The sequence below is a fragment of the Salarias fasciatus genome, chromosome 14 (genome assembly GCF_902148845.1).
Source record: "Salarias fasciatus chromosome 14, fSalaFa1.1, whole genome shotgun sequence".
Taxonomy (NCBI): Eukaryota; Metazoa; Chordata; class Actinopteri; order Blenniiformes; family Blenniidae; genus Salarias; species Salarias fasciatus.
In genome coordinates this window covers 26,354,560-26,375,905 of record NC_043758.1, presented here as the reverse complement: position 1 = coordinate 26,375,905, position 21,346 = coordinate 26,354,560, and the positions used below count along the sequence as shown (strand labels likewise).

General features: G+C 43.6%; 2 protein-coding genes across 2 annotated transcripts in view; both read left to right on the top strand.

Annotated features, from left to right (window-relative positions):
* Positions 1-646: 646 nt before the first annotated feature.
* LOC115400994 (solute carrier family 25 member 36-A-like) lies at positions 647-15,029 on the top strand. The gene is made up of 7 exons (XM_030109113.1): positions 647-1,087; positions 4,014-4,178; positions 6,141-6,218; positions 7,951-8,051; positions 10,261-10,327; positions 10,405-10,694; positions 11,558-15,029. The coding sequence occupies exons 1-7, from the start codon at positions 1,047-1,049 to the stop codon at positions 11,749-11,751; spliced, it is 936 nt and encodes a 311-aa protein (XP_029964973.1). The 5' UTR covers positions 647-1,046; the 3' UTR covers positions 11,752-15,029.
* A 5,250-nt stretch (positions 15,030-20,279) lies between these two features.
* LOC115400955 (SPRY domain-containing SOCS box protein 4-like) overlaps positions 20,280-21,346 on the top strand; it is a 60,957-nt gene continuing 59,890 nt past the window's right edge. The window contains exon 1 of the mRNA XM_030109041.1: positions 20,280-20,501. The gene's annotated coding sequence lies outside the window, so the exon portion shown is untranslated. The remainder of the gene's footprint in view (positions 20,502-21,346) is intronic.

Here is a 21,346-nt window from a genome sequence, read left to right as displayed (position 1 = left end):
TTTTTTTTTTCTTTTTTTTTAATTGCAAATGAATGCTAAGAACTCCACTGTGGTTATCTCACGTATATTGTGGAATGTGAGGACTTGTCTATGAATGGTAAGTTGGTGACAAACAGGGAGAAAGCTAAATAATTAGAGTTAAACTCATATAGGCTCAATGCAGTTTCTATGGGATTGTGCAATCTGAGGTGAAGTGAGGTGAGGCTTGCCGCAGCTTCAGATGGTGAACCACCTTGCAATTTGAACAGAAATTCAGCTTTTTTTTAACATAGATAAATCTGCAAGCATGTTTATAAAACACATATCTAGTTGCACATGTTTGAAAAGGGCCAGAGCCAGTGCTATCTTGTTTTCAGTGTTTTGTGCTTTACATTGGTGAGTCTCTCGTCCTCGGGCATTTTACAGATGTATCCACTTATGAGAGATGCTCTTCAGTTGCTTGTTCCAGTGGAAAGTTCACTAGTTGACTTTTTTAAGTTTATCTGAACTTGACCCCCGGACGGGACCTCTACCTCCCTTCAAAGGGAGAGCCGCGTCACGTGAGCGGGTAGTGAAAGGGGGCGGGCTCGCGGGGCTTTTCAGCCAATCAGCGTCTCTGTTTTGCGGCTTCCCTTTCGACGATAAACACTGCGATCCGAGCCTCGCGGAGCTCAGTGAGCCTGAGAGCGCGTGAACGTGAGGGAGGCCGAACGGAGCCGAGCAGAACCGAGTAGAACCGACCCGACCGGAGTCTGGAATTACCCCCCAGCATTCATAAGACCGCGGTGGAGCTGACGCCGTGACCTGTCGCTCCGCTCCGGCGGTCTTTCACCGCCCCCCCTCCGCCTCCTTCTCCCGGAGAGCCATTAGCATCGGCGGCTAACGTAGCTAGCAGCTAGCCGTTACATACCGAGGCTTCTCCAGCTGACCTCTACCACAACACAGCAGCTCTGAGCACCTCCTCCTCGCTCCTCCGGGGTATTTACCCCCTCCTCGGCTACCCCACCACCACCTCCAGCATCTCCGCTTCCAGGTGTCCCGCCGAAGGTTCCCGAATATGATCCAGAATGAGCCAAAGAGACACCCTAGTTCATCTGTTTGCTGGAGGGTGAGTATTTAGCTAGCTGCTGCTAACCACATCCACGTTGGAGTCTCCTTGTAATCTGTAACCCAGGATTAGATTCCGGTCGTAATCAAAAATGTAATTTGTTGTCAGTTAACCATTTTCCCATGCATGCTGTCACAGAGGAGTTGACATCTCAATGACATTCCCTCGTTTTAATGAAATGTCAACATAACCCAGATTAGATTAAAACACGAGGGGGTTTAGAAGTGGCGGTGGCTTTAAGTGTACACCAAAACAAACGTGGGCACACTTCCACTAAAGGTCATTGAGAGAGAAAAAAAAGCACTCGGATCTGGGGGAGGGCGTAAACTTTTTCCTCATACAAAAATAAATAAGTTGTGGTTGTGGCACTGGGGAGATGTTTACACTCACTCTGGGTTTGTCATGTTTGAGCAACATTTCTCTTGAATTGACCTGTGCAACCTTCAGAAATGTGCCAGATTTGTAGATGTTTTGCTATCAAGTTACCAAAACATGACCTGTACCTAAGGTTCAGTCCAGACTTACTGGATATGCCAAGACTGGAGTGTTTTAATAGTATTACACCAAGAATCTGAAGTGAATGCTACCATTGTCACTTCAGCTGTTGTAGGGTTTCATTGTGAGGATTAACAAGAAGTGTGTGTGATTGAGGAGTTTAACAACTTCATTAATCCCCTTGGGGAATTTTTTTCTTCTGTGGGCAGCCACATTGAGGTGCTCCAAGGGACTGAGGGTCAAAGGTCATGCTTGACCCTCAATATAGACTTGTTTGCTGTGGGATTCAAACTTGCTAACGTCTGATCCCAAGTCCACTTGTCTGACCTCTAGGCCAGTGATTCCCAATCAGACAGTGCAAAGCCTTGATGATTTTAAGTGGAATAACATTATTTTATGTCTTAGAAAAAGATGAATATGCATTTAACTGTTTCATCTTCCAAAACTTCTACGTTCAAACTTTTACATTGAAAATGCGCGCAGATGGAGAAAAACATAGATTAGTGTCGGGCTAAAGACAACAGATTAATCATTCAGAAAGATTGTACCAAGTGGGTTATGTCGGAAAAAATAAATTAGAGTTTAATGCATATTTTTTGTTGGTAAAAACTGGTGAAGGGAAGTTTGAAACTGCAAGCAGAAGCAGCACGTTATGTGAACTGAAAGGGTTCATTTGCTGAGAAATGAAGACATTGTTGCAGAATATAACAAAGGAACTGTATTTCTCATATCCTGTGGTATGAGATTCATTCATCTTTTTTTGGTAATTTTTACAGGGCGTGTGGGTTGGATCATCTCAGTTTACACTGGTTAAAATCAGGTCCCCTCAATAGAAAGGTTACGAATCAGTGCTCGAAATCCGTCACTGCTGTGGGTCTCAGTGTGGTGGAAATCTGGAGGTCAGGTGGAAGCCCTCACCCAGCAGCAACGTTAAAGAAAGTGGTTAAAAAAATTAAACAAATAAATGGAGGGTAAATTAATTCAAATGAATGTCTGTCGATTTTTTTTTTTTAATTATTATTTTTTTAAATCACCAGACCTGGCTTGATTTGGTAGCCTTCTTCCCACATGTTGAGGAACTGGGCCTGTAGCCACCATGCATCATTCTTTACATTGTTTTGCTTGTTGATCTGTAGCCTGAAGTCACATCGGTGTGCTGCTCCTGTCTCGACACAAGTCACCTGCGTGCCCCGTCATGAGTTCACCTCTGTGACAGGACTCACTCCACACTTTGATGTCGTTTGAAAATTAACGCCAGATAACTTTTGATCTCCTCCCATCTGGCAGTGCAGAGTGTGACCCCTTGTAGCGTAACTTCTTTGTCTAATGCATGGAGATAATGCTCATGTGTCCTCGCTTTAACAGTCTTTCCTGGAAGATCAGTTCATTAAAATGCTGTTAATACTGCTGTAATTAAATGACACACTTTCTGTCTCACCAAGAAGAGTGTTGAAACCTGTTCTACTCCTCACTCATAAGCAAGTTAAAGCTTTTTTTTTGTAAGTTCATTTGATTCATTCATGAACATCTTTATAATCCGCTGCTCCTTTTACACGAATCTGTACAGGAAGTTACTGTTTATATGCCGGTTGTCCTTCCTGTTGCAGCCGGGATTCAAACTCTAATCTCACAAACTCAACTTCAAGAAGTATCCTGATGAAACTCTTAAATTTCAGGATTTTTTTTCCCTCTTTAGTCCTCACCAACAGGGTGGGTAAATAATCTTCTTGAGTGGCCACATCAAACTAGGTCAGGAATAGAGGCACCAACTAGGCAATAATGTTCTCACATCTGTAACTGGCAGCTTGGTTTTAATAAGATACTGTTTCCATCATATTTCTGTGTTTGTGTACATCTTTTTTATTTTAATCAAACTGAATTAAAACCCAGTTTAGATTCACTCAGTTATCCATTCAGTTAGGGTTAGAGCTGCTGAATAGTGGAATTTTTTCCAGTTATGTAATGAGAGAAAGGTTCATTGTTCTGAGAATATCTGTAGATCTGTGAGCCTGAGTCAGGGATGACCAACCCTGTTCCCAGAGAGCCGCTGTCCTGTACGTTTTAACGCTCTCTCTGCTCCAACACACCAGGATCTGATGATTCTGTTATCGCCAAGCACCGAACGAACCCGCTCATGTGCCTCTCAGTGCTTTCAGGTGTGTTGAAGAAAGGCAGAGAACTGCAACACGCAGGACAGAGGCTCTCCTGGAATCGGGTTGGGCACCACTGACTGAAAGGACGCAAGAGACACAAAACATTCCTGACTCGCTTTGCTTTGGCAGTGTGCTGCTTCTTCACCACGTGTCAGGGATCGCTGAAATTCCACCCACTGCACCATTTACTGACTGGCTAGGGCAGCGATTTAGGACGGTTTGTTGTTTTGTTTGTTTCTCCTCTCCTTCACGTCCCGCTCTCTTACCTCTGCCTTCAGATGTGGAGGCACTGTCGGAGCCATCTTGACGTGTCCTCTGGAAGTGGTGAAGACTCGTCTGCAGTCGTCCTCCATCACCCTGTACGTGTCTGAGGTCCAGCTCAGCACCGTCAATGGGGCCAGCGTGGCCCGCGTGGCCCCCCCGGGCCCCCTGCACTGTCTCAAGTGAGCACCCAATGACTTCCACACTCAAAGCATTCAATGCACTGTGACCATTGTCAGTGTTCACATCGCAACAGTCTGATAGGTTACCCATGTCCGTGCACTGCACAGTCAGACAGCTGCATGGACCCAAGGAGGGCAGAGAAATGTGGAAAGGGCAGAAATAAGTGAGGCATTTCTGGGCTGAAGTACTCGCATCTCACCTCAGTTCACACATTTGCAGGTTCAGACAGTCATTGATGCAATGCAACATTCAGAGCGGTTTGCAGAAATTCTACATAACGCTGGTCAGATCTGCAGTGTCTCGTGACTTTAGTCTTTAAATATATAGATTATTGATGTCAAGTCAGACGGGAAGCTGTCACATGAAACATAGAATCAATCCTCCTCTAGTAGGAGCCGTATCTGATGGCCAAAGGGCAGAAGTGAGAGTTAAAATCCACAAAAATCAAGAAAACAACAACTTGGTCAACTACAACAGTGTGAACTGCTGATAATGGGTGAGAATAAAAGACAGAAGGTTTTTTAAGGTCTGGTGGGAATCTGAAGCAAAAGAAAGGGAGTGCAGTTATTTGGGAGTACGAATCCCAAAGCAATTGGATTTTAAAATCATAGATTCACATTCACAACACTCCACATAATTAATTTAACTAGCATGATGAATGTATTTCTTATAATTAATTATTAATACATATTTTTGTCCCTGTTTGCACAACATTTTAAAGCAAAAATGCAAAGGTTTCGTTGCGTTTTGATGCCCACTTGCACATAAACGGTGGTCGGAGAGAGGCTACTTTTTGAAAAGGTCCCCCTGTTTACATTACACTCCAGTTTTATGATTCCTGTCAAGGGAGTCAATGATACTTTATTCCCCAGACACTTCTGCAGAGTCATGGTTTCTCCCTCAGCACACAGCATATTGTTGTTGTTATTGTTGTTTAGTCTGGCTGATTTCCTCTCCTGCTCCTCTGAAACCTCAAAGTTTACGAAAACGTCACACAGAAGCTCTCACACACCGTTCACTGCTGCCAAACAGGAAATTTCCAAACAAATCCGACTGGGGTTTCTTTTTCATTCGGTGGGATTTTCATGAAAGACGGTGGATTTCTAGTGGAAACTGAACTGATAAGTCTGAAGTGATTTGGGGCTTTAATGCTGCAGGTAAGGTGTGAAGGCGTTCAGTTTAAAAGACCTTCTGCTGCCGGCCGAGCCAGTCTGCCACTCCGATGTTGAGACATGACTCAGAGGTCTGAGGCACAGCTTGTGTTTGAAGGCACTTCTCAGAAAACTTCCAGTATAAATGAGCTTTTCAGGGCCTGCGTTAACGCCTCCTGTTTGCTCTGGAAGCAGCTCGCTTGCTTTTCAGAAAAAAACAAAACTGTGCAGCTTGATACTCTGTATACTCCAAAAGTGAACTGAATGTTCTTCGTACGCAAGAACCAACTCTCAGACTTTGTCTCCTGGACTTGGTTGGGTTTGAAACGTTCAGCCATCTAAAAATGTTTGCAGGATTTTTTGCTATTCTTAGGTCCCCTGCTTTTTCCAGGCCTTTGAATGTGGGCTAAAGGTCCTTCTGGCACATGTCCAAAAAGGGAAATTTTATCTTCAAGGTGGTTCTAGAAAGGAGAATAAACTCAACTCGGTGTGAGATATGAATTTAATTAAAATGTCAATTATACATACAGCTCCAGCACACAAGCTCCTTCTGATTGACGGCCCCGTTTATGTGCTGTAAGCACGCCAACATGCTGATGCTTGTATAATGACTTCAATGAAGTGGATCTGTTTCAAAACTGCATGGATTACATAAGATCTGTCGCTGCGTATTCAAGATGCGCTGGTTTGCTTGCTACTGGTGACGGCAGACATGAGAGAACCGAACGATGAGTTTTCTGTTATCAGGAAGTCCGTGGAAACCAGCAGGATCTTGGGACGTGCAGATTCACCCTCTTGTTTGTTTTTCAGGTTGATACTGGAGAAGGAAGGCCCTCGCTCGCTCTTCAGGGGCCTGGGGCCAAACCTAGTGGGCGTGGCACCTTCCAGGTAAGTTCAATGCAAATATATATTCAACATGGGGACTGGGGTGTGCACCAGCTTTTCAGTCTGCAATGGAGAAACATGCAGCTCTTCCTGAGATGATTACCGATAAGTGGAGTAATGAAAAGCTGCGTTCATAATGTCAGCGGTTTTGCTGTTGTTGGACTATTGGCTGATATTTCAGAAATATCCAGAGAGGCTGATGTTCTAAAGTCCTCAGCCATGAGTCATATCTAATAACAGCTTCTACATTTAAAAAGGTCAAAAACTAGAGAAAAACAGGGTGTGTGGCTGCTTTTCTCTGCATTCACCCTGAAAATGAAACCTAACAGGGTATGAAAAGCTTCAGCAGTGAGAACGGAGCGTGGGCGCTCTGAGCAGTGAGCTAACATTTAGTTAACATGTCTACAGTTAGACGTCTTCACTGGCGGGACGGCAGCGTGCCAACGCCGGGGATCAGCCACAGCTCACTAGTAAATACACCAAAGAATCAAAACGTGCCGCATGAACTGTCTGCTGTTCATGTTTTCTCTGATGAAACATCTGACAGTCCAGCTCCAGATATTACAGAAGTTCATCATTCACGTCACACAACATGGCCTACACACTGGCTTTTTTCAAGCCTTCTAACTTATTGCCTCTGTCAACAAAAGGACCACAGGAGGTTTTTTTTTTTAAGAGTTATTACTGAAAATAATAAAGATAGATTCACCTACGAGCTGTAACAGTAGCAGGCGTGGTGCCACGGTAAAACGTGACAGTCGTCAAGAACATCATACAATAAAATCCTTTTGACCAAGAAAAAAACCCATTTTGTGATCTTAATAGGATTCATTTCTCATTCACTGTCTGAGTCAGGTGCTGGATCTACATTCAGGGGAAATAAACGCCATAACTAAGAGGAAGTGAAGCTGTTTCTGTTTCATTGAAGTGTTTCTGAGGATTTTTTTTCAGAGATATTAATATTTACTGTTATTTATAAAAAAAACAGGAAGCATTGTTTTGGATTTTTTTTGTTGCATTTCATAGTTCAGTGTTCTGTTCTGATATTGGATGTTTCCTATCTCCATGCTCTGTAACTGGAATGTCATTTAATAGTTTGATGCAGTGTCTGTATTAAAGCAGGTAATGATAAATGATTGAAAGAAAAAATCCGTGCTAAATGACTTGTCATGGTGATTAAAACCTGAATGGTGGAATCAGCATTTACTCATTATCGTTAACTGCTCCAGTGGATAAAGAGAGGAAGCAAAGTGGAGGCTAATGTCCGCGGACGTCGGCTAACGCTGCGGCGCTAAGCAGACCCCGAGTGTTCTGTTGGCGCTCGTGATGCTGCGGCGGTGAGACGATGCTCATTAACAGACAAACACACACACCGTCTGATGTGGTGGACGGGCTCTGAGTGCCATTAGCGTCCCTCCGAGCCGCGCTGACACTGCTGCTGTGTTTGCACGAGCGCGACCCATGAGATTTATGATCTGTTCAATTAGTGAGACGAGCGGGGATAATTCCCTGAAAATGCGTGAAATCACGCCCCGACTGAATCGCTCACTTGTTTGCTGACAAGATCTTGTCTAGCATTGGCGTCACATGCAATGAATTTTTCGAGCTCATTAAGCTGAAGCCGACACAGGGTGCATTTGATTTTGTAACTTCCAAGAACTGATAAACCAGACCGCGACTGGAGGCCAGATACATCCTGATGGTTTCTTGATTTGATTACTTTTTCTCCCCACAGGGCGATCTACTTCGCTGCTTATTCCACAGCCAAAGAGAAGCTGAATGGCGTGCTGGAAGCGGACTCCACCCAGGTGCACATGGTGTCGGCAGGAATGGCAGGTAACTGTCGACCCGGAGTGACGCATCAGGAGGCCTGCTGATAGATCCTGTCAAAAAAAATTAATAGATAAAAAAACACAGTGCTGTGCTTTGATGCACAGAGGTGATACTTTAGGATAGAACTGTTCTTTCACTCGCTGTAGGTGTACATATAGAAATGGAATCATCTTCTCTTTTATTTTTGATGAAGTTTACAAAAAAAAATCTTAAATCAGATTTTACTCAGTGATTCCAGTTGTTGATGGAACAACAAAGATTTTCTGTTTTCCCCCAGAAGCATCGTCTAAACGGGGCTTGAGTTCATGTTTTTAATGTCGTCAGTTTCTTTGCTGTGTGCTCACCAGATGGTAAAACTTCTCAAGTTGTTGCTCTCTTGCAGGCTGAATAAAGCTCTTCACCTGGATTTCCCTCTATCTGCTTTACCTTGACAAAGCTTGCAGGGCACTCGTTTGAAAAGCATCCCCACAGCGTGATGCTGCCACCGCCATTTTTATTCCACACTCCATTTGTTTTCAAATGGCGTCACTTTTTACATTGCTGCTTTCACATTGTGGTAAATTGTAGAAGCGTTTGGTCAATTCCTGGAAAAAAAGCCAAATTGTTGACCAACATTTCACTTCCAGAGCCAATAAAAGTTAATTTCTTTTTTTAAAAGGATTTGCAGACCCTAAAACACCCCATTTAAAAGCGAGATCACCAGATGTGCTTCTCAGCGAAAATCTGTACTCCATCTTAAGAATGAAACAAGTCCACGTATCATCGTGTGGCTGAATCCGTTCTGTGTGTGAAGGAGAGCCTGTGCTGTCCCCTGTTGACTCTGATCCAGTTGGACTGGAGGGATGTGGGTTACTCAGTCAGTCCAGCGACCTCAGCATGTTGGTGCGAGTTATTTTTGCCGTCCAGCGTGGAGCTACTTTTAGCCCCGCACGACTCGGACCTGTCAACGCCTCGGTCAAGGGCAGCATTCCCCAGTCTGTGTCCGTCCAGTGGTAAAACGGCGCTCATCTGCACCGTGCACGGCTGAACCCTGCAGAGGTCAGCGCCATGTAGCTACAGCAGAGAGACTCGATGCCAATTCCAGGGTTTAAAGATCTGAATTCTGATGTTAGATCTGCGCCCTATCAGCTGTTTAGATTATTTTTGTTATAAAAGAAAGTTAAACTTTGTAATTAGGGCACATTTTTAGTTCTTATTATTGTAGCTTTGTCACCTGTTCTGTACTTCAGTCCAAGAAAAATATCACCTGTTCTGTACTTCAGTCCAAGAAAAAGAAAGGGAGGGGAAAGAAAACAAGCAAGTAGATATGAGTAGTCATTAAGTATTTAATGACAGCCAAAACCATCATGTAACAGCTGCCAACTAGCCAAACAAGGTCATCCAGTTCAACAACAAGTCTTTTATAGGCTCATCCATGATTTTCTTTACTTTGTTACGAATTAATTGAATGTGAATAATGGTTCTAAAACATGATCTGACACTAAAGAGGAACGTAAACCAGGAATCTCAAACTCTTGCCTACTTAACTTGGCCTAATTTCTTCATTAGTTTATTTTTTTCACATATGCAGACATTTTAAACCTCAGTATGTGTGAAGGAAACGGGGTCAATTTGTTGATTAGCTTCCAACAAGGTAAAGGGATGTCGAGGCTGGTGTCAAATTACAAACACTGTAAGACCGGACGCCTGTTCTGAACACTTTCAGGGAGTCTTAAAGAGACTTACTGTAGAGAGATGAAGAAAGTGGCTGCAGTGTGGACGACCTTTTCTCTGTTTTCTCTCCGTCACACCAGAATATTAAAAAACCCAAAACACAGTGATTCACCGCTCAGCTCTGCGTTGCAGTGTTGGGAGTTCCCCTTGTGTTTATTGGCTGTGATCGACAGACATGTCTTGCTAAAGACTTGGGGAATGGTTACACTTTGCCACACTCCAGCCTGTGTCTGTTTTAGGCCTTTGCATGAGACCCCCGCTCCACCAGGGGTCTCTGTCTGCTTCTGTCAGGAGGTCTGCTGTGAGTACTCACCTCAGATCGCTGCTTCTTTTCCTCATTTCCTCCCCCTCTTCCACCCGTCTCTGCACTTCTGTCCTGTGCTTAGATTATCACCATGGCTATTTTTAGAAGCAACACATTGATGAAGTGGATATGATGAGTGTGTGTCTCTCGTGTGAGGTTGTGGTTGTGTGTAATCTGTGTTTTATCCCTCCTCAGGTTTTACAGCCATCACAGCAACCAACCCCATCTGGCTCATAAAGACTCGGTTACAGCTGGACGCCAGGTAAACACGCCGCACGTGGTTTACAGGTCGTCACATTTCAACCGCCCGCCTCCTGACGCTCTGCCCCGTCCCCCCAGGAACCGAGGCGAGCGGCGGATGAACGCCTTCGACTGCGTGCGCCGGGTGTACCAGGCGGACGGCCTGCGGGGCTTCTACAGGGGAATGTCGGCGTCCTACGCCGGCATCTCAGAGACTGTGATCCACTTTGTGATCTATGAAAACATTAAGCGGCGCCTCCTGGAGGCCAAAGCGCCGCAGAACATGGACGAGGAGGAGGAGTCGTCCAAGGACGCCTCAGACTTTGTGGGCATGATGCTCGCCGCCGCCACCTCCAAGACGTGTGCCACGACCATCGCTTATCCTCACGGTGAGAGCCAATATATAACAAATAGTCTTGAAGAGGTGGAAATGTTTTTATATCTTCATGTTTTTTTTCCACACAAAGAAAAGAACCTTTCTTCTGTATACAATTACTGCTGTAATAATTGCTCTTAAACTGTTGTGAAAGTGATCCGGACTGGGTGGCGTTCTGCCACAACTTGATCTCTAAATTCCTCCGGCTAACAAATTAACACATCCGTTCATACAAACCTACAACAGGTTTTATCTAAACGCTGCAGCGCTCCATAGATTACTGAAGGAATTATCTGTACCTGTTGAACCGGGTTAATTAAGCTTTCTTCCATGGTTCACGTGCTCTTCGTACCAGCTGCCATTAACTGGATTTAACCAACATCACGTCGTCATTTGAATGAACAAACCTGCAGATATGCAGACAATCCCATCATGCACTTGTGATTCATGATAAATGAATCATATTGTTACCGCATTGTTATCACCTCACACCGTGCAGCTCTGCTGGTTTCCACAATGTTGACAGTTTTTCAGTGCTGTCATGGTTGAAATGAATCAACAAGTCAATATTTGACGACATTGAAATAGAGGAAACACTGCAGGCTGTTTGATATGTTTTTTTTTGTTTGTTTTTTTTAAGATTAAAAGAGACTACCTCTAATTTTATCAAAAATTTGCACAAAAAAGTCTAAATAGATCAAATTAAATGTATTAGTATTAGTGGTTAAAATAATTTTCGAGACATATTTTCATAAAGCCATTTCACATATTTCTCGTTGAAGCAGGTCTGATTATAAATGTAAAGATGCTCACAGCTGCAGGTTGGGACGGCCGTTCCTGTTTGTAATCCCCCTCCCTCCCTCCCTCCCTGTACAGAGGTGATCCGCACCAGGCTACGTGAGGAGGGCACCAAGTACCGCTCCTTCTTCCAGACTCTAACGACAGTGCCCAAAGAGGAGGGTTACCGCGCCCTCTACCGCGGCCTCACCACCCACCTGGTCCGCCAGATCCCCAACACCGCCATCATGATGTGCACCTACGAGCTGGTGGTCTACCTCCTGAACGGTTAAAGCCCCTCCACCCCACCCCTCCACCCCGGACTTCCTCTGGGACGACTCTCTGTGACCCCACCCTCTGGTCGACACGAGCAGGTGTTTAAAAAAAAGTTTTAAAAAAAGTTTGTGTTTGTAACCAAAAGGACGTGGAGCTGACCCTCGAGTTGGTTGGAGGAATGAATTCCCGGTGTCCTTTATCTCCGTCAGACTCCACCTGCCTCTAACCATACTAATGTAGAGGAGGAATAGATCCAGCAATCCCTGCAGCCCTCACCGCCACACTCGGTAGCTACCAGACATCTGGAGGTGGGACGAATGATCCGGAGCCTGGGAGGAGGGCGGAGGGTGGAGTTCAGGGCAGGCAATGAGCGGGAGAGGCGAACGGAAGATGTGCCTTGCGTGTAGATGTTAAAGTTCCACTTATGTGCAACCAGGCTTCCTGAGTGAAAGATTTACATAAATGAAAAACAGAAGCACTTACCCGAAGGTGGTCGGTACTCGTGATGGAGGAAGTTTGCTCGCTAACAACTCAATGCTAACACACCTCGTCAAAGATTATCCATATGAAGAGTCACGGTATCGAGGTCCTGACTAATTAAAACCAAACCGATCTCAAATTTAACTATCAATTCTGAGAAAATACGACCTTAAAAGAAAGAACTGTAGCTGTCTGGGTTCTCCGAACTTTGATTTTCATGCATCTGACAACATGAACACACTGTATTGGAGAAGTTTTCATGTTTTCAAACCTGCAGTGGCGCCAAACCTGTAAAATCCAGTGTTGCAGTACGATTTTGTCCCACTAGGTGGTACAGTGAGTCGCTGTCCTCTTGTTCACGCTGGTGAAACATGGCTGAGGACCGCGGCTCACCGCCAACAACGCACAAACGCAGCTCAGCTGAACGCCAACGCACCCTTCATGGTCGTTTCATCAACTGTTCTGACAACATGCAGTCGACCGTTTCTCGGATTATCACTTCAAAATGTTGCAGTATGCGATAAAATTTCATCGTGACGTAACGTGGAAGTTTTCACGTCTTCAGAGTGAATTTTTTGCGGGTTGCAGAATAATTATCACGGTTTCAACTTCAAACTCTAAGGCATTATATCAAAACATAACCACATTACGTTATTAGAATTGTTTGTTCCTACGTGACACACAACCACATGACGCTAATTTTCTGGCTTCGATTTGGAAACTTCAGTTCTCTAACATGCTAACATTTTCCTTCACGTTTCTACTCAATACCCCCGCGTTGCCATTTAATCCACTGTCACGTGATGCTAAGTAGCTGAAATGCTGAAGACGAGTCGTCTGTGAAACTGGACGGAGGTTAAGAAGCCGCCAAACCGAAGCAGTATGGAATCCTCCATTCGAACCACTGGAATGTAAATAAAAACCTAAAACCGTGACCCGTCGTGAAGTAAAGGTAAATTAACAGATTTTAACAGATGTGTGTATGAAATAGCTGTGTTATATGACTGTGTTGCATTTTTTTTCCCCCACCTGCCTCTGGCAGAGTGCACGGAGAGGGGAGACGTTCCCTTTTCCTCAGCCGAACCCCATTTAGTTCTTGTAGCACTTTGTCTGGTCTCACGGCTCCAGGCGAGGACGGGCCTCTGGAGTTTATACTGGAAACGTGGAAACAGCTCTTCAGAAACGCACATCATCTTTATCTACAAGGAAGCAGGAAAGAAACCGGTTCGTCTGATTCTTTCCTCGTGTTCGTTTGTCTTCTCAACAAGTGAAATTACAGCATTTCAACCACATATTCATTTTTCCCCAACTACCTATGTGTGTGTTTTTGGAAGAAACATTTTTTTTTTGCTTGTTTTTTTTTAACTACTCAGTTTCTGGGGATTTGTGTTGCTGCCACAGCAGAAATAAACCTTTTTAGTTTTTCCTGCAGGAGGCGCCAGACAGCGTCGATGAAATGCAGGCAAAATTGGGCAAAAACCTGCTTTTCTTGGATTTGTAATCGTGAAATTGAGGATGAAACAATTTATTTCATTGGAGCACACATATTTACAACAGATTTTAAAATGAAAAGCATATTAGCATTACATGGTAATCCTATAAAATCGAAAAGATGATCACTTTTTGAGGTTGCATTTGTAAATTGACTCGAAGGTTAGTACAATTTTTTGCATTAAAAATGAATTAATATTCTCAAACTTAAAAACATACAAAACTTCCGTGTCAGAACAATACACTGCCACATAATGCAGATATTTAACATTTTATTGTGGAACTTTTCATGTTATACGATGCCAGCAGTCTCATCATTTGGTCAGTTTTAGTGAATGAAATGTAAATTTTCAGATTATCACCTCATCAGAGATCAATATGTTAATAATATGTTCCAACTGAATAACTTAGCATGTGGGAATGTGTTATGTTTTATCTAACTTTATTGTAATGTGAACATTTTTGTGCTGTGATGTTCATCTGTAAAACTTTCAATGTAGTTGTAAAAAAGAAAAAGTTTGAGATTGTGAAAGGTTAGCATTATGTGGTGGTGAATCATATTTTGTCAGAATTTTTACATTTCTGCTCCATGGCAACGGTTCCTCACTTAGTTTCACCAGATTTAGAAATGGTCCGTAATAAACCTTGAAGTTTTAGCTTGAATGTCAGAGTAAAACATGGTTAAATGTTCATTTCCTGATGTGGCAGCAATACATTTCAGGATGTTTCCAGTTGAACATTAACGTCAGAAGAGAAGTGAAGTCTTGACGCTGTCCGACCGGAAACGCTCCCCAACTTTAATGTGAACATTTTACACACATGCAGATAACAGATCTTCATATGAACCGTCTTAGCTCTTCTCATTCATGCTTTCATGCTTCACATGCGAAGGAAGTAGAACCGTTTTACTCCAGATAACAAGCAAACACACTTTCTCTGGTCTTGGAAACTGTCTCTCTTTTTTTTTTTCTTCCACGGACTTTGACGGAAATTTCAGTATTCCAACACTTAGTTTCTGCTGTACAAATGAAGGAGATTTAAACTTCTATGCATCTCTTCAGTTTTGTCGGTGTGCTGTTGGTCGATTGTGAGAGTGTGTGAGTGTGTAAAAACCTTCAAACAGTGTTTTCTCTTTTTTCTTTTAAAGAAAAAAAAAGACCTCTTGAGACAAGTTGTTGCCTTTATCCTTTCCTCCCTCGGTGTTCTCTTCATGTGGTCATGCAGTCGTTCCCCAGCGGCTCGCTCTATGCATTCTCTCATTCTCTTGTTTTTGTAAAACAATAAAATCAATAAAATGGAGTGCAACTATGTTCTGCCTGTAAAATACACTGGTTGTCTTGACTTTTTTTTTTGTCTCAGAACCACAGAAAAGTTTTGTTTAAATAGTTTTCAGTTCTTGAAATTCTAAAAAAAAAAAAAAAGTTAAGATAATTTAACCTGAAGATGGACTAAGAATTAAAAGTAGGTAATTTAATTACTTTTTGTACACTATTCAAACAAAGTGACTTAACAGTGGTGATCCTTTATTAGGATGTTTCTTCATGAGAGAAGGGGAATCCTTTTCTTCAGGAAAAGGGGATTCAGGCGACTGCCTACCTTTTCCAAGCATGAGTTATTTCAATAAAAAGCTGAGGACTGTTTATTTTACAAACACATTTTTGAGCTGAATTCCAGTAAAATGAGAATTTCTTTGAAAGTGTTACTGAATCTACAGTATCCTGGTTATTTCTATTTCATTAAGTTCGTCAATGCATAAAGTATTCAAGACAATATAGAGGACATTTTGATGCTTCAAAATGAATATTTGAACCTCTTACAACTGTATAATGTCCTGAAATATTTAAAATATTTAATCATTTCACTTTAAGCACTCGAGAGTCAGAACAATGAAAAGTAATTGTGCTTAAGCCTCAGAAGTTGCTGTTTCCACCCAGCAGGGGGCAACATTGACCTGATGGAAATATCAGGCTGCCAATCCACATCAGGGCTGTATGTTTACAGATGAAAGTCCTCTCCCAGTCTTTAAAGAAATCAGGAGATTGATCAAGAAGGGGCGTATCTAGATATTTTTCCTTGGAGGGCCACAGACCTGAGAAGGGTGGCACATGAGGACGAGGTGGCACGTAACATTTCTTTTTTTAATGCTCTGCAGTCTGCAGTTGGAAGTTAAGAACCAGACCAAATCTGTGGCAACTTCAGAGTTTTTGTTTGGTGGTGTAACTTTTTCCTCTGATGCTGTTATTTCCACTGATGCTTGATTTAAAATTAAAATTTCCAAAGGAAAAAAAATATCATTTGAATTTGTTTTGGGTTTTTTTCAAAACCATAGAATTAAATCTAGAAGACCTTTATGGCACTGCTATATTAAATATATTGTTTTACTTTATCTGTCTTGTTCATTCAACATGCTGCTAAAGGGAAAACGCGGTTGGGTGGATGGATTTCAGCTCTTTTCCATACGATCTTCTGGCCTCTAAGCAGTGAGTGGATCATATGCGGCAAGTGGTTTCTGTACATCCTCTTTGTGTGGCGTCACCTCGGCTGACTCTGTCCGGTGACTGGAGGCTCTTTGTGGCGCCTCTCGGCAGCGTGTGCAGCACATGGCGCTCTGTCTGCTGCAGTTTGCCTCCGACGAGAAACACTCGGTGGCTCGGATTGGAGGGCAGCCGGGTTCACTTCAGTCTTCCTGCTTATGCTCTTTCAGTCACAGCTCCAGCATATGGCCAGTGTGCACAGAGCTCCGTGCACGACACACGAAACTCACCCAGATTTAGATTTGAGGACGAGGGTCTTGTAGAGGTTGTGTTTGTTCAAAGAGCATGGTGCCACTTGTTGATCTCTGTTATCCAGACCTTGAAGTATCACCATTTTCAACTTTAACTGCAACTAAAACTCCACCATTTCTATATCTGATTACTTCAGAATTGAATCCAGTTGTTTCCAAATGAATAATAATGCTTAAAGGAACTTTGAATTTTATATACGAGTAAACCGACACCCGAAATGTAATGAAAGTTTCCTGTTTTCTGTTGAAAAGCCAGAAAAGCAAAATCATGCTGAAGGGTCATTTAAATGAAAATGTTAGAAACATCCCTGCGGGTTTCATTGAAATGCAACTTGATAATCCTGCATGCCGGAGAGAAGTGATCCCAGTTCTTCACTCATTGTCCTTCTGTAGTGACCCCAGAAGTTGGGGGGTAATTTACCATATCAAAGCCAGTGGGACATCTCAGCGTGGCTGTGAGCATCTGAATGGGCCCAGTTTGTAGTCACACTGTGTCGATTCCTGTTTCAAACATCAGGATGTCTCTGTGTGAAAGGACCGGTTCACATGCAGGGCGCCACAGAACTGCAGGAGAAAGACACTTCAGCGGTGTGACGGCCCGACTGAACTCCTCATCAGGGTGTCTGTGCAGTTTCTGCTGATTTGCCTCAAAAGAAAACGCAGAGATATGGGAAAATGTAAGTTTGGAGGTTAATATACTGTTTTTCTGATAATGGTCTGACACTAACTGGAGATCAGAACAGTTAAAGATGGACATAAATAAACGGCAAATCAGAGGAAAAGACAGAAAATATACTTTGTGACGCTCAGCCTGAGCATCACACCTCAGAGATTTGGTGTTAGGAATCATTCAAATCAATATTAATATGTCAAATACTTTTGTGTCACTTCAAACTTGAGGGGAAAAAAAGAACAGAAAAAAAAGTTCCGGGGCTATTGTTTCTGCATAGGGTGTGGTGACTGCGGCATCTGCCATCATAGTATTAACCTTAATACTGGGAGAGGCCGCTGCAACCAGGTGCACAGACAAGTCATTCCCTTTCGCAACCAAACGGCATTAAAGACTTTTATGACAGTCCTGTATGAATCAATCCTGATCAGGAGGTTAACTACTGGCATTAAGCTGGCAATACAAGGTACAGACCCACGTTTGTTTGTCTTTTTTTGTTTTTTTTTTATCTTTCTTGATAAACAGCAGAATCAACCAAATCCAATGGGTACTGAAGAACTCTATAGCTGGAACTGTGGAGGATGGATAAAGAGTCAACTGTCAGGATATATGAGGGCGTTTCAGCATGTGTGGGAGCCAGGTAGTGAAATCCCGCTGCCTCTCCTGGGTAGTGAGGTCCTTTGCTAGATCCCAGTCTTTACTGACACTTCCAGCAGATAAAATCATCAACCGCTTTTCCATATATGATGTTTTTACACACACAGCTGGAAGCTCGCTGTATCTGGCTAAAATATGCAAATGCAATCTGCCTAATACATGCAGACTGATCACGCCACAGTGTTAATATTCCACATGTCGATCAATATGGCCTCAGATAATCAAGTGGTTCTTGTGAAATGTTGCCAGCTGCTGATGAGGGGAAAAGGAAATGGGCAGAACTGATCGAAGGTGCTGTGTACCCCAACTTTAACTTCGGAGGTTCATGAAATCCAAAACACTCTGTGACAATTGTTGTGTTGTAAAAGAATAAGACAAGATTATATGTATATATGATACATTCTAACAAAAGGTATAAAGAAAACTTTAAAAAAAATGTAAAAGTGTCTGTCGGAGGATTCCGGGAGGATTTGCTGAGAAAAGCTTCCTCTGAAGTGGTGACTGAGGAGCAGATGACACACTTTAACCCGCAACCCTCCCAGCCTCATTTACAGACAATAGACGTGCACGGGGCTCGACTCTTACACAACTGCAGGATTTCACTGCCTGAGCACACACGGCATGGGAGCTCTGAGTCATGTTCAGCTGAAGCCGCCTCACTGAGATCAGCTTTCTCTCCAACTTTATGAGCACCAGACACTTCACTGTCTGTGGTGACAGCTTGTGGATAGACTTATACTTCCTCCGGTTTTCACGGCCGGCTGCAGCTTTGTGTTTAACGGGCAGGATATTGATCTCTTCATCCAGCTCACAGCTTGAAAATCAAGCAGACCTATGGAAAAAGTGTTAAAATGGTCCCTTTACGACCCAGTCTGAAGGAGAAGGGAACATCGTCTTTGTGCCAGTGTGTTGTAGAGCCTTGACAGGCGAGTTATCTCTGCGTTGTGCATCGTATCATCTTCATCTCGCTGCCCGTCTTTTGAATTGATTTGAGGCCAGCTGCTCAGGGAGCCACTGGTCCACTTTCCACAATGAGCCTCATTCCGTGCGAGCCTTTATTAGTCGTTTTCATGATCCGGTTGCAGGTGAAATGTGCGCCTCTGTAATTGGACTGGGAGGTCGGAGGAGGAATTAGCATGGAAGCCAGCTGTTTGCTCGATGGCCAGTCGGACTAAACGAGTCTGAGTTTACATGGTGCTTTACATGGAGGTCACTGTGGTTCTAATCAAACCTCTGAGCGGTGGGCACGCTGGAATACACACAAAACAGGGTATAGCTCAGTAATTGAACACACTTTTTGTGGCAAGACGGATAGAAACGCTAAAATCAGGCATCTATCTCTCTATTCTGTTCCTTCTGAATACATTAATCCCATATAAATGTTCTGATGGCACAAAGTTCATGTGTCCTGCATTCACGATTCCTTGATTAAAAAATAAAGAGTAGTGGTTCCCTTCATGCTTTTTCAATAGCTTTAAAAGGTAATACCTTCAAATCCTTTCTTCCACTGCAAAGCTTACAATTTACCCATGAGTCTCATTTATGCACAATGTATGCACAAAAACAGACATGGGAGCTTCCAAGACTGCAAATGTCACTGCTTTTGCCTTTCTATGTGTCCACTGTGTTAGAAAGAATCTTGCTCTGCAGAAGGTGGAGAAGGTTGCAGAGGATTGTGGGAAATAGCCCACCCTCCACTAGACATTTTCACATCAGCAGATGCAGGAAGAGTACGTTAAAAAACTGTACCCACTCTGCACCCTCACTCTTTGCCCCCCTCCTCGGCGGAGCATCAAGAGCAGAACCACCAGACTGAGGAACAGTTTCTGAAAAGAAGCTGTCAGACTGGTGACCTGTCGTGGTGCCCTGGAGCTCTGCAGCCTTCATACTGCAGTGCCATCACATGCCTTTTTATCTGGTTTTTAGTGTTTTTTTAGTGTGTCTATTGTATACTGCTTCCTGTTTTTTTCATTCTTTATTCTATAAAGACTTATATTTCTATAAATATAAGTATCCTTGGCGTCATTCCGGTCTCAAGCAATTTTATACGATTAGGTATGACAAAGAATAAAGAGTCATTTGAATATGTATGAGTCAAATTAATTGTCATGTCCTTAGTATCAAATCAGAATGTATATCAGTAGCATCACAGATTACTTTATAAGGTGTTTTTTTCTGACACTGCATTCCAGTCGGAGTTCCAGAAGACCAAACTATGCAGGGCATGAAGCGGCCTGGGGAAATTCAAAAACGACGTGAAATAAATAAATAGTGTGTGACTTAAAGAGTTTAGAGATGAGGTCATGTTGATGGAGTGTTTGTTTCCTTTTTTAAGGTATTTTTCGCAGAGAGCTTTGATGTTGCCGCTAACCTGACGTCAGTCACCTTTTCTCGAGCCCGGATCTTTTCAGCCAATCAGCGGCGGCCTGGGACTCACGAGCGGAGCTGGGATCCGCGGAGCACGCAGCAGGAACAAAGAGCCTCCTCTCACTTCCACACGGACTGCCTTGACTCGTTTCTCCCCTTTCTGGACCGAAGTCTGCTCTGAGCGGTGGAAGGCAGCGCGCGAGCAGCTCCGCGCGGACCGTCTCCACTGAGGGAAAAGAGGAAACTCGCAGACCCACAAAAAAAAGGTTCCGTCGGTTTTCTTCCAGTCGTGAAACCTTCCCAGTGTCGCTCCGAAGGTAAGTTTGCGTCTTTCTCCTTTGTGTCGGCGAAATCCGATCGACAGGTTGGGAGCTTCAAACTTTCCTCCAAGTGTTTCCCCCCTTTTTCTTTTCCCTCTGGCTCCGAGCCGGGAGCGTCTTCCCAGAGTCCGCGGGAGATTCCGCACATTAACCGTCGCTCCGCTCAGAGATCCAGAAACACACCGAGACTCCCGATCAAAGTGTGTTTCCTCATTATCCACAAGTCACTCTGTAATTCGGCTAAAACTGCTGCCTCAACTCGGTCATTAATTTTAATCTGAGCCTCGGTCTAACTTGTTGAACAGCAACGACTGGTGCTGCAGCGAGAGGTGAGTCAGTAACATGTACTGGATTTTACCTGCGAGGAAGTCATCATCAGCAGGAAAACGTGAGGATGGTGAAAACATGGTCTTGAATGCTGATCTTTGACTCCTCATTTTCGACACTCAAGCAGCTTTTCCTCTGTAAACCATTCATCCAGACATTCATGGTGTTTTCTCGTCCTGAATGTGAGCAGGATGGTCTTGACTTGATTCCAGGTGAGCACACAGCCAGGAAGAGGACGACGGACCGGGACTGTTTTGATTGTGCCTCGTGTGGCTTTTTGAAGTTCTGCCCAGCATTCAGGGCTAAACGCTTTTGCCTGTAACCACACCATCTGCTTTGCCCTCGTGTTCACGGGCAGGCTACTGTCCAGATCAAGTGTTATGAGAGATTTTGTGTGGGCGGAGGACAGCAGATGGTGAGATGGAGGACGGAGCTGGCTGATGTGGTCGACCCGGGTGGCTGTTGTGGTTGTTGGTGTTGTTTTCAGTTGTGGTTGATTTGATTTATAGGGGGGG

What these genes read in the sequence shown, in the direction of transcription:
- LOC115400994 (XM_030109113.1), top strand. Translation starts at nt 1,047, where the DNA reads ATGAGCCAAAGAGACACCCTAGTTCATCTGTTTGCTGGAGG. An exon ending in CGGTTACAGCTGGACGCCAG is followed by an intron (nt 10,328 to 10,404) that starts GTAAACACGCCG and finishes CCGTCCCCCCAG; the next exon opens with GAACCGAGGCGAGCGGCGGA. An exon ending in GACCATCGCTTATCCTCACG is followed by an intron (nt 10,695 to 11,557) that starts GTGAGAGCCAAT and finishes CTCCCTGTACAG; the next exon opens with AGGTGATCCGCACCAGGCTA.